Genomic DNA, 15933 nt, shown 5'->3' with positions numbered 1-15933 from the left:
TTTGTTATTCATCATTTCATTTTCATTTATATTTAATCATTTAGCAGACGCTTTTATCCAAAGTGACTTACAAATGGGGAGAACAATAGAAGCAGTTAAACTAACAATAGGACAACAAAATGTAAGTGCTATGACCAGTCCCAGTTTTTTTTTTTTTTTTTTAGAATAGAAGAGAAGAGAAGAGAAAGTGTTAGTATTAATCGATCAAGTGTTGCCGAAAAAGATGAGTCTTCAGCCGTTTCTTGAAAATGGCAACGGAATCATCAATTCGAGTTGAGTTTAGGTAAAAGGGAGCAGAGCCAGTGGTCTTTCTGTATTTCCTTTGTTTCCTTTCTGTTTTAGTCTGTTGTCATAGAAACTCATTGTCTCATTGATTATTACACACCTGTTCCTCATTTGTTCAGTTATCTGTGTATCAGGGGCGTTTCCTCCAAAGAGGCAAGGGAAGCAATGCCTCCTCAAAAAATTGGATGAGAAAATAAACAATGCAAATATTACAAAATGTGACATTAAATAGTGTATAAATCACTGTTTTTTCTAAAGTAACACTGTCCAACAGCGACACCAGCGGTTAAAGTTGCAGAGGGACTCAAAGTAAAGTTTTAACAGACCCCGTAAAGTGTGCGCTGGGATTGATGGGGGGTAATTGAGAACGAATGGGGGAAAGTCACATGAAATGCATCGTGCTATGGTTGGATATGATTGGTTATGGTTCGATATGATTGGTTCATGCAATAAATCCCACCTCTTGTTTTCATGAGCGTTTTCGAATTGTTCTGAATGAACAAAATTATGGGGTTTAATGGGAAGACTTATAAAAAGTAAGTAAACACCTCACGCTTTATGTCACATCAAAATCAAACTTGAAATGGACTTAAAACATGACGACTGTGGAGCATTTTTAGTGAGCGATGACCTTGGTGAAATTAAAGGTACATTGTCGTCTGTGACGGTGTTTACCGAGCTTGATAACCAAAGAAAATAAGTTGACTATTAAAAAGAATAGCTGAACCTCAGTTCACAAATAAAATATAATGTTTAAATTGTGCCTTTATTATTTTGGAATAAATGTAAAAATTCTTAAACTATCTTAATGAGATTTATACTTGGTTTTAATCAATAGAACATTAATTACTTAATGTAAAAATACAAAATAGAATTTATTTGGTCTCTCTTTTTTATGTGATGTTTATTTAAGCAGGAAGATGTGACAACATTCAGTGTAACTGGGAGATGAATTTACATTTAATGAATAAAAAGGACTTTGCCTCATTTCAGGAACCCACCGCACACCACTGCTGCGTAATGCCATCAGTTCTGTCAGCTCACTGTCTGGTGTTGTCTGTGCTCTTTTACATTGCCTTCATTTGTTTGGATTATCTTCATGTTGGATTGTGCTCTTTAGTTTTGTAAATAAAGACTATCTTCATCTTCAGTCAATTGAAGTCAACATGTTATTGTGAGATTCACCCAAACAGCCTACAGTTGATGCTAATAATGATTAACTATTGCTTTATTTGAAATGCAAAACTGTAAATGTCACAGTCAGACTGGGATCAAGATTATGTATTGTATGACATTATTATTCAGTCTCATCAAATTCTGTAGAAATTCTCGATGTAATAATTTGTTCTACAGGGTGTGGTGAGATACAGCTTATGCTAAGACTCGCTGGCCTTTAGCTTTAACAGAACATCTTCAACCTGTCAAGGCTTGAATCCTGGAATGCTGGTCTTCCTGAAACACAAATGTCTAAATCTTTTAAAGGGATACTCCACTTTTTAACTCTGGGGGAGTTGTAAAATGAACATATTTCCGAAAAAAGTGGAGTATCCCTTTAATAATACAAAGCAAATAGTCTTCTCCCCGGACTTCTCACTGTTTAATATTAGGCACAGTGCCCAAGAAAATGCAAATCCCCTGTCAGGTTCATTATAAGCCACCTCTCAAGTTATTGAAATCGACCTAGATTTGTTTGACTATACGCAGAGAAACGAAGGGTGCCGTTTTAATTACACGAAGCTGACACCTCTGCTTCTTCAGCTCTGTGTAGCGGACAGGGGTGTCTTTGATTTAAATAAGACAATAATAGATATACTCTGTTAAATAATAATAAACAGAAAATTATGTTTTCCTTTTTATGTCTATACAGGTCATAGCAATCGCAATGGATGTTTTCACCGATGTGGACATCTTTAAAGAAGTGGTAGATGCCTCAGTCAGGGGTGTTCCTGTCTACATTCTCCTCGACCATAATCACTTCAAAAGCTTCCTCGCTATGATAGAAAAACAAGACATCCAACTCCAAAAACTCAGGGTAAGTGTCCATATTCTACTGTATATTAATGCACAGGTCACATGCTGCATTCAAGTCGAGTCAAGTCAGAATCAAAATGCCCTCCATCCCAAGGAAAAATGCATGGTTACACTTTATTTCGATAGTCCACTTTAGACATTCTACTAACTGTGTAACTGTGTCACCTAATTCTCATTATACTATTAGTAGACTGTTAGGGTTAGTAGAATAAATTGACATGTATTTGCAAAGTTACTTATAGTCAGAAGAATGTCTGTTGAGGAGCATCAAAATAAAGGGCCCTATTTTAACGATCTGAAACGCAAGTATCAAACGCGAAACGCAAGTAACTTTGTGGGCGGATCTCGGGCGCTGTTGCTATTATACCGGCGGGATAAATGACTCTTGAGCCCGACGCAAATCTAAAATGGGTTGGTCTGAAGTAGCTTCATTATTCATAGGTGTGGTTTGGGCGTAACGTGAAATAAACCAATCAGAGCGTCATCTCACATTCCCTTTAAGAGCAGGCGTGCTTGTTCCATGGCGGATTGCTATTATAACGGCGGATTTGCCAGACGCACGCCAGGAGCGCTTCACAGCCGAGGAGACCGACATTCTCGTCAGGGCCGTAAAACACAGAGAAGTGACATTGGGGATGGAGAAACACACCCAAATTAGCTTCGGTTAAACAGGCGTATGATAATCTGGGTAAATGTGTAAGCTAGATTTATGCCTATTTTTTCACATCTTCATGGACACAACAATGATTTCCCTCATGTGTTAATATTTTTCCTTGTAATTATGTATGGTTTGCAAAAATGTCAACTGCTGCGTCTGTGTGTAGATGAGATAAGCAAAGTGTATGCGTGTTGTGCACACACTACATTATGGTCAAGCATGCGCCCTTAAAATAGCATATGAATAACATGCGCAACGCGCCACTGACTTTAGACTAGGTTTCTCCTGGTCAGTGGCGGAATTGTTTTCTGAAACTGCAAAATAGCACCAGGGAACGTTTGCGCTGGAACACGCTGAATCTTTTCGCTGAACCGCCCCCGGGAGCGCAAGTTCATTCCCTAATTCGTTTTAGACAAATCGTGGCCATGTTGTAGCAATTCGTTCCCTCATTTTGATTTAACTAAAACAAGGGGACAAATTAATACAGAGTGGGCACAATTTAGTAGAACAAGCGAACGAATTCTTAATTTGTGACCATGATCTTACTAAAACAAGAAAAATCTGAAAACAGGGTTAGGGTAGTGAACTCTTGATTCGTGGCCACAATATATATATTTTTGTACAGTACATATGTCATGTGCGGGGCTACGTACAAAAAATAAATAAATAATACAATGCATAAAATATACAGATGGATAAATATTTAAAAACACTAACACCTTTATGTATGCTTTGATCCAGTGGGATGATTCTTGCCTTGCCGCATATACAACTATTAAGGAATATCTTCAGTCAGTCAGTGGTTAACCTTGGTAAAGGTGGCGTATTTGTTCTCGTGAGCAGAATGAGACACTGCGTCCCTGTCTCACACACACTGTCTGCTCTCTGCTTCGGTGAAATCACACGATGAAACGCATCCAGATGCACCACACTTTCTGACATATATCCATTGATATGCAGTAGCAATGTTACTTGGTTTATTAATGTATGAGCCTGTGCATGAAAGATTATATAAGATATATATTTGATTTCAGTGTGTGAACAGATTTCTTCATTTATCTTCATTATACTCTTCTGATTGATAGCTGAGGCTGATTTCAGTTTTAAAATTTGACTGGCATAACACATAACCAGAAAAACAAAACGTCAACAGCAATCTGCAAACCTGTCAGGCGGTTACTCTTGTTTTTTTACAGAGCTCTCCTATCTCTCTCTTTTATTTCTTTGTTTCAGAGCGCTAAAAGAAATGAAAGTTGTTCCCAGTGAGTCATTCTTTGAGAAACTTTGAGAAACATATACATTATTGAAATTAGAAAATATTTTCAACTGAATACTGTTTTTGCTCTTTGTAAGTAAATCATTTACTGCTTCATTCACACTTTCTTGTGAAGTGATGATGCCTGTAAGTGATGAGGAGCCATATAAAGAAGCTTTGAGCTGGAAACACTGTCCCTCCCTCTTCTTCCCAGAGGGTATTAACTATTATTATATGAAAAACAAGAGGCAATTATGAATTTTCTCACCACACCTCACTAAGGGCCATCATCAGAGCGTTTTTCTGTGACTGACATTTATTCTATGAATAACTCAGTACATTCAAAGGTCTCTCAAAGGGTTAGTTCACCAAAAAATTAAAATTCTGTCAGTAATTACCCACCCTCATGTTGTTCCAACCCCCGTAAGACTTTCGTTCATCTTCAGAACACAAATTAAGATATTTTTTATTAAATCTGAGAGCTGTCTCACTCCTCCATAGGCTTCTCTGTTATTGAAACTTGCCGGCCCAGAAAGTTAGTAAAGACAATGTTTAAAATAGTCCAAGTGACTACAGTGGCTCAACTTTAAGTTTATCAAGTGACGAGAATACTTTTTGTGCGCAAAAAATAAAAAATAAAATAACGACTTTATTCAACTCTTCATTTTCTTCTGTGTTTCTTCTGAGTTCACGTAGTGTAACAGTGCAGCGCTTCTGGGTTGTACGTCAGAACGCAGGCTCACTATTGGCCAGCATCACTCACATGACCAGCGTCTGCCAATAGTGAGCCTACGTTCTGACCCACACAGAAGAAAATGAAGAGTTGAATAAAGTCGTTATTTTAGTTTTTTTGCGCACAAAAAGTATTCTCGTCGCTTGATAAACTTAAGGTTGAGCCACTGTAGTCACTTGGACTATTTTAAACATCGTCTTTACTAACTTTCTGGACCGGCAAGTTTCAATAACAGAGAAGCCTATGGAGGAGTGAGACAGCTCTCAGATTTAATAAAAAGATATCTTAATATCTGTTCTGAAGATGAACGAAAGTCTTAAGGGGTTGGAACAACATGAGGGTGAGTAATTGAAGAGTTCAGATGCAAAAGCCTCTAAGTGCCATCTGAAATTTTCTTCTAGAATGATCATTTTTTATCAAGCTCGTATATTTAAATTCAGTAATTTCACTTAAATGGCAATGAAAATGACCTATTCATTGTCATTTAAGTGAAATTACTGAACTTAAATATACGAGCTTGATAAAAATGATCATTCTAGAAGAAAATTTCAGATGGCACTTAGAGGCTTTTGCATCTGAACTCTTCAATTACTGACAGAATTTTCATTTTTGGGTGAACTAAGCCTTTAACAGCACAGCAACAGCTACTGAAGCAGATCCTGATTTCTATGCTTGATTTACTTTGTAAAAATTTTAAGGTTTAAGTATCTCTACAATTTCTCGCTCTTGCGGGAGGCCATTTTTCACAGCAGCCAATCAAGCTGGCAACAGACTTTCCTCACTGTAGACCCAAGAAACTTGAATTTTACAGTTGCACACAACATGCCCACTGTCGTCAGTGTTGTTTGGGTGTGCAGATGTAGTCAAACAGAAGGGACGTACACTTTAACAGCCTTGTCGCTTTAGCAGCAGAGATAAGAACTAACCCTTGGCTTCAACAGACAGGCTTGCTGTCATTATCTTTGTTTGCAAAGCAGTAATGAGGTTTGTTTGCCTATCGTTTTGTTTTTGCTGAACAGAGTCTCTGTGTAATTTATCTTAAAATCAACACGGGACACTAAATACAACATGAGCAAAACAGGATATGGGGGAAAAATGTTGGAGGGGACTTTATTTTATCTATTGGGAACTGACCGGATGAAAACTTTATCTCATCTCAAATAAACATTTCTGATGTCAGCAAGAAGGAAAAATTTTTTCAGAGGCAGTAGTCTGAGTAGTCAAACCAATTGTCAGAGTCATGTTTACATTTACATTTAGTCATTTAGCAGACGCTTTTATCCAAAGCGACTTAAAAATTTGGACTGAATTAAGCGAGTCATCGTGAAGAGGCAAAAACAATGCAAGAAGTGCTCAAAATACAAAGTGCAGGCATTGCTCAGAGTAGCATAAGCCAGACAAGGGAGGATTAAGGTTAAGTAAGGTTAATGTTCAGTTTTGGCATTATTAGTTGACCTTGTTTCCCTGTGTGTCTGATTAATTACTCTGTTCACCTGTTGTCTAATTAATTATTAGTCCCTTGTTTGGTTTAGGCCACATTTACACATAGCCGGGCATTTAGAGAAACGAATATTTCTCCCCCTCCGTTTTCAAAAATAACATTGTGCACACAACCCGCATAAATACGCCGTCGAGCAACATCATAACTATGCCAAACCTATGGGCGGCAGTGTAGGGAGAAGGATAAAGCAAGCCAATCAGAATCCTCAAAATCGACAACAACGAGCGACTTCCAGTTCTTTTCAAAACAACAGACATGGTGCGAGGTTCGTTTGTGTGGACAGACAGCGAAGCAAATGCAAACAGGCCAAAAGCGTTTGCACAGAAGTAAAAATGAGTACCACCTTAACAGCATCCATGATCAAATGGTAGCCAAACAAACTCTAAACATAGGGCGCTTACATGACGTAAGCATTTTCTGGCGCATAATGTGACGTTTGAGAACCTAAAACCCCGTTTCTCCCAGTTGACACGGCAACACATAACCGGCGTTTTCAGAAATCTCCACTTTGGCCGGAGGTTTTAGAAATAATAGTTTTCTGGGATAAAAACAGCGTTTTCGTGTAAATGACAGGCCAAAACGCAGGGAAATATCTGCGGTTTCCCATCGTGTAAACGGGGCCTTAGTATAGTCCTATGTTTCCTGAGTTCGTTTGTCCTGTCTGTGGTAATGTTGAGGTGTGTGTGACCCATTTTCCTGCGTGTTCCTGTGTGAGTTTTATATTAAAGACTGTTTTCCTGATTACTTCGTCTTCGTGCATTACTAATACATAACCACCCGTGACACCAATCACGTTTTCATGCTTTTCATAGTACACCAATCATACTTTTTTAATAATAATTTGAGAAATCTCTTAGAGCTAAACTATATTTAAAACTCTTAATTACATTTGAACATACAAGCTGTGGCACTGATATTTCTGCTGTACAAAATAATAAATGTGCTATATAATTACATTGGACTTGACTTATGTGTCTTTGTAACTGTTCATAACTAAAATGTAATATGTATTTTTTATACAATGTGCATCAATGAATCATGCACATTAACAGTAGGAATTTGAGTAAAAATTGTTAAGAAGTTAAGATAATTTCACATTTACATTTGCTTGTTTTCTTGCTAAAAGTTATCTAAACATTTTTTTCTTGAATGCAGAATATAAGGATACGTACAGTGAAAGGCCAAGAATACCTTTGCAGATCTGGGGTAAAGTTCCACGGAGCAATGGAGCAGAAATTTCTTCTTATTGACTGCCAAAAGGTGTTTTATGGATCATACAGGTGAGGTGGCATTATTTATTTATTTATTTAGCTCAACCAAACAAATGACTGATTGTAAAACAGCAAGCAGTGGCAGTGTTCCCATATAGATGCCCCCTAAATAATTACACGATATCTCACATTTACATTTATGAATTTCATTGCATTAGATTAAAAAAGAAAATCAAACCAAGCTGCATATCGATGTTAGTACTTTCTTCAGAACTGTCATCGAAGAATAACCACAGTTAGTTCATCACATCAATTATATTACAATCATATACGTTTGTATTCATTTTAAATAATATACCTATTTTGTAAATATAAAGTTAAACCTAAAAATTTATATTACCCGGGTCCCCCGAGAAGGGAACGAGACGCTGCGTCATGGCATTGACGCTATGGAAAAACTTCCGCGCGAAGCATGTCAACACACGCCATTCTCATTGGCCGAACGACTGGATGTCGTGACGTAGAGAAAGTGCGTCACAGAGTCCATAAATAGATGCCAGAAATGAGCACTGACAGATTCTAATTGTCTGAAGAAGACGCACAGGTGTAACCGAGGTGTGGCAATGCAACCCAGCATCTTCTTCCCTTCTCAGGGAACCGTATTACATTCGTAACCTGCGATGTTCAAAGAGGAACTTTGACGCTGCGTCATGGCCAAGCTGCAACCTTCTTGTCTCTCTCTTGAATCCAACACGGAAGTGACTAATTCCGCCTTTTTGCCCATTTCCGTTTTTCCGAGAGTGACACGTTAACAAGATGGTGACGGCCGGCTCCGCCCTCTTTGGGCTTAAAAAATGCTCTTCAGAAACCTACAGGTGATGTCACGGACACTACGTCCATATTTTTTTTACAGTCTATGGTCATGGCGTTGACGCTACCGGAAAGTCAATATCAACGTCGCCACACCCAAGATAACAGAGCCCACAAGGCTGTGTATGAGCTTGTTGAGCGCAGACTAGACTTGGGTCATCCCTGAAGGACTCGAGTTCCTGGGGTTGAATCCACATTTAAACTGTAGAATCTGATGAATGTGAATGAAATGTTATAAGGATGCTCCCCTCGCAAGAACTCAAGACTCTACACTCCTAGTGGAGTGGGTCCTGAGCCATCCTGCGTGCCTCATAGATGACAGAATCTGAAATTCAATGCTAAATACACAGCTTTGTGACTGCATTACCTCTATAGTGCCCACCTAAGCATCAGAAGCCGAGAGGATCTACGCCACTGGCCTGAGCGGTTGCACGAAGGGCGAGATCTGTGGCACATTTGGTGTGAGTCATCCGCCGAAATACAGCGGGGGCATGGTGTTAACCCCGACATGTTGAGAAGCTTGACTCCTGACTTATATCACACGCACACAGGATTGAAAGCAGACACATGCTCTAACATACGGCTTCTGAAGACAAAGCAGCTGCTGACACACATTTTCTGGCGTCTATTTTCGGACTCTATAACGTCACTACGTTCGGTAAATCAGATTGGCGTGTAGACAACGGCTCACGTGGAAGCGTTTCCATAGTTCTATAATTACACTTCGAAAGGGAATTTTTGTTTTCTGAAATTGTGCATGTTTCTTTTAAATAAATTTCACATGTTTTGAAATGATTACATAATCCTAAACCATTTTTTAAATGGGGCTTAAGTGACCAAATACGTTTTGGAACACTTTTTTTTATAAGGACTTACTGCATTTTGTGTTTAACTTTTTACGCTTAACATTCAGCACATGTCAACAAACACATGCTGTCAATCAAATGTCTGGCTTTCAAAGAGCATTTATTATGCAATTATTTACACCATACCCAAGATAAACTGCATTCCAAAGTATTTGCATATGTGGCCACGGCTGAATTTAATTGCTATATATATCTTCATTTCTCGTTTGGCAGCTTCATGTGGTCCTATGAGAAGATCAACCTCAGCATGATTCAGGTTATAACAGGCCATTTAGTGGAGACTTATGACGAGGAATTTCGGACGTTGTACGCCCGATCAACAATCCCAGCTCCGTTTCAGACTTTCAGCGTGAACCAGTGTGAGATGGAGCCCAATGGCAAAATAGATGGCTATTCGGCTATTCATTCCACCAACCCCTTTGAAAGGAAACATCATTTAAGGCACACACTTGACGCTGTTTACCGACAAGCCTGTGAAAGGAGATCAGGGATTTCGCCAATGAGAGAGGTGGAAGAAAGGCCGGTTGTCACACCGCATGCTCGATTCCTTCAAGACACATCAGAGTTTTACAAAAGACACAGCTACGCGGGTGAACGTCAGGAGCCTGTATATCTGTCGAAATTGTCCAAGTTTGGCTCTAGTAATTGGAACGTGGCAGCAGAGAGCAGCCGTTACAGTGGTTTCTCCAACAATGTGGACAACCAGTATGAAAGTTACGTCACCAACCCGGTGTTCAGAGGCTCAAACATGCGGCAATCGTACCATGGCCAAGACAAACAAATTCTCAACATGAGGCAAAACATGCCAAGTTTAGCAAGTACTTCCAAGTCTTTCCTTCGGACGTGGAGGTTAGATTCTTACCTCAAAAACCATAATGATGCACCTTATGGAGAGAACTACGATTATCTGGACCAATACGAGGATAATAAATTGGCTCCTCCGCAACACTCTCGCATCAGGTCATCGGTTGTTTTCACGCCCACCATACCGGAACAACCAGAGATGAACAGCTACTCCAATAATTCAGCGTCCTCCAACCACGATCCAGCACGAATTCAGCCAAATGCTCAGATTTATTCTTCAGCACACTGGAATCAGACAGCACAGCATGATGACTTCATGCTAAAAAGGCGCAGTTTACAGATTTTAGAAAACTCAGGGAGTAATGCAACCTATAGCTCCGGAAGGGATGCAATATATGCAAGTTTAAACCGAGCCAAAAGTAGATTTCCAAACACTGAGCAAGAGGACAGATTCAAGAGGCACAGTGTGGCCGATCCCAGGTGCAATACATATAACAGTGACACAAACGGGCCTTCCAACTACATGTACGCATCTTTACCTAGAAAACAGAGAAACTGCAATGCGTCTGCACAGGAGAATCCCAGAAATCAAGCGTACACTCCAAATTTCAAAGAGGACCAAAGGTCCGTCTCACATCATGATTTCAAAAAGGCAGATGAGAGCACGACTACCTCAGGAAACACATGGCAAGATCCTCCTTTGAGAACTGTGTCCGCATCGCTTCTGGACCAAGAGGACAGTCCGCCTTCGAAACCAAACAGTGCATCATCACAACGCTTCTTGAAAAGGAGCACCAAGAAAATAAAATCCCTTCTAAACATCCCACAGAAGGGGGACGGCTCACCGAAAGGAAAGAATGCACAAAGTCTTAAAATGGGAAGCAGCACGGATACAATTCTCTCGGATTATGATGACACCGTGGGAGACAAGAAACACCATGGAAGCACTGCCAGTTCCACCAAGTCTGTTGAGAGCATCCGACTGAGGCGAGCTAATGGGAAGATCCCTGGAGATGAAGGCCTGGCGGGAGGGACATCTGCGCCTCGCTTCAGCACTGAAGAGCTTCATCCGCCTCACCCACCTGCAAGTGCAGAGACTTCCAACACACAGGAACAATCCTCGGTTATTGCTCAGAAAGAGAAGACAGACTCGACACTAACAAGATCAGATCCGTTGCCAAAGCAACAAGTACCAGCAAACAGGCTGTATAGCAGATTTGAGCCGCTTTACTCATTTGAAACCAGGCGTCCCACAGCGGGCCAGCCTGACTATGTGTCTCCACAGAGCCACGTAAGTGAGAAAACAAGGAATTCTGTCTTTTTAAGAACACAACCAATGAATGACCATAACACTTATACAACACAGGGGCAAGACAACAGATTCGGCCGGTTCATTCAAAGAGTTGGAAATTTATTACACAAGAATAAGTACTGAAATGTACTAGAAGCTGAGATGTGCACCACTAGACTGGCCAAATGGATTTGCAAACATTGCACAAATAATTGTTTCAAACAGTTTTCTCAAGCACTACCATTCACCTTCCATTGGTCAGACTAACAGATCGTCTTGCCTCTAACTTATGCCATTGATTGAGCCAAGCTTGTTATGTCAGACCGGTTGGGATGCTCGTGCTCGAATGGTTTGTTTAAATTGGCTCTGCGTATTTAACTCAGATAAGAGAGAGTATTTTCTGTTTACATGAATGTGTTATTGCTAACGCCAGTGTTGAAGGTTTGCAATATAACTGGTGAAAAATACTCTAAGGACTATTACACTGTTACTTTGTAGTAGTATTTTTCACGTATGGTAAATTTAAAAGCATGTCTGGAGTGGGGATATGAGCCGATTGGCGTTTATAATTTCTATCACTTGAATGAAAGCAATTATGAAACATTATCTGAGAACAAAACCTCTAATTTGGTCTGATTAAAAGCTTTAGTCAATCATCCATACAACCTTAAATTGCACTTCAGCTTGTTCGAACACTCTTTACCCAGAAAATTACCCAGATTGTTGTTGTTTAATTGACATTGAAATGCTGGAACAAATGCAAGATAATGAAATGCTGGTGTGTGGGTAATTGGTGCTTAGATATCTTTAAGGGTGACTAAAAATACTGGCTTATACTGCACTGGCTTTGCACTATATATACAGGTCATGATTTTGTGTTTAGATTGTGTTTTTAAAAACAGTTTTTTATTTAAAAAGTGCACATGTAAAGTATATTGGAAAGGACAAACAATATAAAAATGCCATTCTCTTACAATATCAGGTCTTTTTTTCTTTTTTTTTCTATTTCTGTTGCTTGTAACCTAACAGGGTACTTACCAAATAAATTAATCGTCATTAAACTGATTTGACTTAAAACTATTGTATGATGTGAGAAGAAAGAAGCCATGAAGTGCTATATGAAATACTGTCATTTTACTACAAGACAATAAATGTAATATTTTGACCTATATGAGTTGACAGGCAGCAAGTAAATTGATTACAGCTTTAGTCAATGTGGTCAGTAGTCCTGGACTTTATACTGACACCTATTGGTGAGGATTAAGCATCACACAAAGGCAAAAGTATCTGGTTATTGAGATTTGGCTGGTCATGTGACAATCCACTGAGGCGGTTTACGCCAAAACCCAAACAGCTTTTTCTTCATTTCATGTGCACATCAGTTTAAGCATATCTGTCCAATTTGCGGTTACACTTTATATTAGGTGTCCTTAACTACTACTATTATTGTGTTCGCTTTGTATTGTAAAACACTTGTGCTGTTATTGAGCTGGATATGGGTAAGGTTAGGACAGGTTTGATGGTATGGGTATGGGTATAGGTTTAAGGATGGGTTATGGTGTAAGGGAAGGTAAACAGTGTAATTATAGATGCAATCTACAGCTGTAATTGCACGCAGGTTTTAAATAAATAAATAAATAAATAAATAAATATATATATATATATATACAGTGCTACGCATAAGTTTAGACACCCATGCTAAAGTTGACTAAAAAGAGGAATAAAAAATAATCTTTTGGAAATTGAACTTAATGCCTTAATTAAAAAAATTAGTAAAAATCCAACCTTTAAGGACACCAATTTTCTTTGTGAATGAATAATGTATCGTAAATAAATAAATGTTCTTCCTTAAAATACAGGGTGCATAAGTTTGGACACCCCTATGTTAAATTCCCATAGAGGCAGGCAGATTTTTATTTTTAAGTTTTTTATTTATTTTTTTAGGATACTATGCATCCTGATAAAGTTCCCTTGGCCTTTGGAATTAAAATAGCCCCACATCATCACATAGCCTAGCCTTCACCATACCTAGAGATTGGCATGGAGTACTTTCCATAAGATCATATCTCAATGCAAATCAAACCAGCTATTAGGCTAACTGAAATAAAACCATGCCAATCTCTAGGTATGGTGAAGGCTATGTGATGATGTGGGGCTATTTTGATTCCAAAGGCCAAGGGAACTTTATCAGGATGCATAGTATCCTGGATCCATGAAGTAACTGGCCTTTAAAAATAAAAATCTGCCTGCCTCTATGGGAATTTAACATAGGGGTGTCCAAACTTATGCACCCTGTATTTTAAGGAAGAACATTTATTTATTTACGATACATTATTCATTCACAAAGAAAATTGGTGTCCTTAAAGGTTGGATTTTTCCTAATTTTTTAAATTAAGGCATTAAGTTCAGTTTCCAAAAGATGATTTTTTATTCGTCTTTTTAGTCAACTTTAGTATGGGTGTCTAAACGTATGCATAGCACTGTATATATAAGTACAATGTAAAACATGTACACAGGTAGTGCATTGCATTAAATTATTATTTTAAATGTTAGTACATAAAAGACACCTGATATAAAGTGGGACCAAATGTAGCCTATACTTTTAATTTCTTTAGAGGTAAAACATTTTAATAAGAAAAGTGCATCTATTGTTGTCCATAGTCTTCTTTTGTCATTATAAAGTCCATTTGGGGGAAAAGATAATTGAATGATCTATTTTAAGCTGAAACTGTAGTGCTTTAGCAGGTGCATTATTCGCATTATTCAACACTCTCAGGACATTTTGCATTTTAAGATTTGACAAAAAAAAAAAAAAAAAAATTACAGCACATTTCACATTACACATGGTTTTTATACTTTTTTTATACAATTATACTTTATGTGTTTAATCTAATCTTTAACCATACTAATAAGTAAAATTACTTAAGTTAAACATTACATTTGTGTTTCTTTCTTCTTTTTTTTATTGCTGATGTAAGAGTGTTGAACTCTCTTCTCCTGTTTTCTATTCTTCTGGCATCCATAATGAAGCACAGCTAAAAGGTTTGTTTGAGTCATTTCCCTTTTGGTGAGAAATTGCCTTTACTTTTGCCAAAATGCCATTATTTTTTTTATTTTTTTTGCTATCATAAAACAAACAAGCAAGCTCAGCCCAGGTGAGAAAAAGTAATAGAAAAGTAACTAACGCATTACTTGCCACGCAATCAGTTGCTTTTTTTCCGCTAATGCATGACTTTCTTTCTCCAACGCTGGTGACAAGCCTGATTACTTGGTGATGTGCATCAATACTACTGGTAAAAAGACATATAAATAATGGTGTTTAAGATTTTGGTAATATCATCCACCCCTAAAATGTTAACTGAAAGTTCACAGAACATAATCTCTTTGGTCCCCTGGTGTGCAAGCCAGAAACTGTCCGTTTGATGTTGGATACCTGAGGGAAAAGAAAGCCTTTGGGAGAATCCGTGCAGACAACTAAATATGTTATTATGTGGATAGACTTACTGCTTTTATTGAATTGTAAGGGTGTAAGCGTCTTTGAGGTCCATCGAGGACTGAACGGTAAAGACATCAGGGTAGATGTAGTGAAACAGCAGCAGTTCATCATCTGAAGGCTGAAGAGATGCAGGTGTTGATCCACTGAAATGCCGAGTGGTTTCTTGGCAGAGGTGGCGATTTGTAGACAGCAGACAACAACACTCGCATGTTGTACAATCTAGGGCTGATCCTTCACGTTTAAACAACAAATCTTACGTTTTCATATACAAATACATATTCTCATGAGATCGGTCAGTGTCATCATGCAACCCTAACCCACAGGGTTATTATAGTTATACAAATAATAAAGAAAACTAAGTACCTTAATGATACTAAAATAACACTTAGATGATCATCTCAGATGAGTTTGTGAAATGAAAATATTTTAATTAAATATGACAATTATGCTCGTAATGATACTTTGCACAACCTTTACTTTACAAAATAATAATGTTCCAGGTGGGAGCCAAGAGGCAGGTGTTCTGCACAAATCTGTGAACTGTTGTGCTAGATTCAATACCAGAGAGAGACACAGATAGTAAAATAATTTCTGCTGGGTTAGTGTAAGCCAAGGGATAATGCATGATTCATATGAACACCAACCTCCAGGATGAATGTACCTGTTCTTGAAAAGTGTTGATTTCACCGTGAACTGGAATTCTTGCACATTTGTTTGACCTCTTTCAACTGTAAAAATATATTTATTCATATGTAAATGATTTAAAAGGGCAGAGTGTTAATTTGTGCTTTTTAAAGCCACCCTCGTGTGATTTCCTCACGAACACATCTCGTATTTCTATACTAGAAACATAAATGTTTGCAAGGTTGACCTTGGAGTGCCACAGAGGCCATGAATGCATTGACTGATTATCCCTCCCTCCCATGAGATCG

General features: G+C 38.4%; 1 protein-coding gene across 1 annotated transcript in view; it reads left to right on the top strand.

Moving 5' to 3' along the window:
* The window catches only part of fam83b (family with sequence similarity 83 member B), a 44739-nt gene extending 32071 nt beyond the window's left edge, over positions 1-12668 (top strand). Inside the window, exons 3-5 of the mRNA XM_084391450.1 lie at positions 2153-2317; positions 7619-7743; positions 9624-12668. Of these exons, the coding sequence (XP_084247576.1) occupies positions 2153-2317; positions 7619-7743; positions 9624-11649 (2316 nt within the window). The 3' untranslated portion in view covers positions 11650-12668. The remainder of the gene's footprint in view (positions 1-2152; positions 2318-7618; positions 7744-9623) is intronic.
* The last annotated feature ends 3265 nt before the right edge of the window (positions 12669-15933 follow it).

Source organism: Rutilus rutilus (genome assembly GCF_951802725.1).
Source record: "Rutilus rutilus genome assembly, chromosome: 20".
NCBI classification, from domain to species: Eukaryota; Metazoa; Chordata; class Actinopteri; order Cypriniformes; family Leuciscidae; genus Rutilus; species Rutilus rutilus.
The sequence above is the reverse complement of the archived record's forward strand: the minus strand, read 5'-3'. Positions and strand labels throughout refer to the sequence as shown.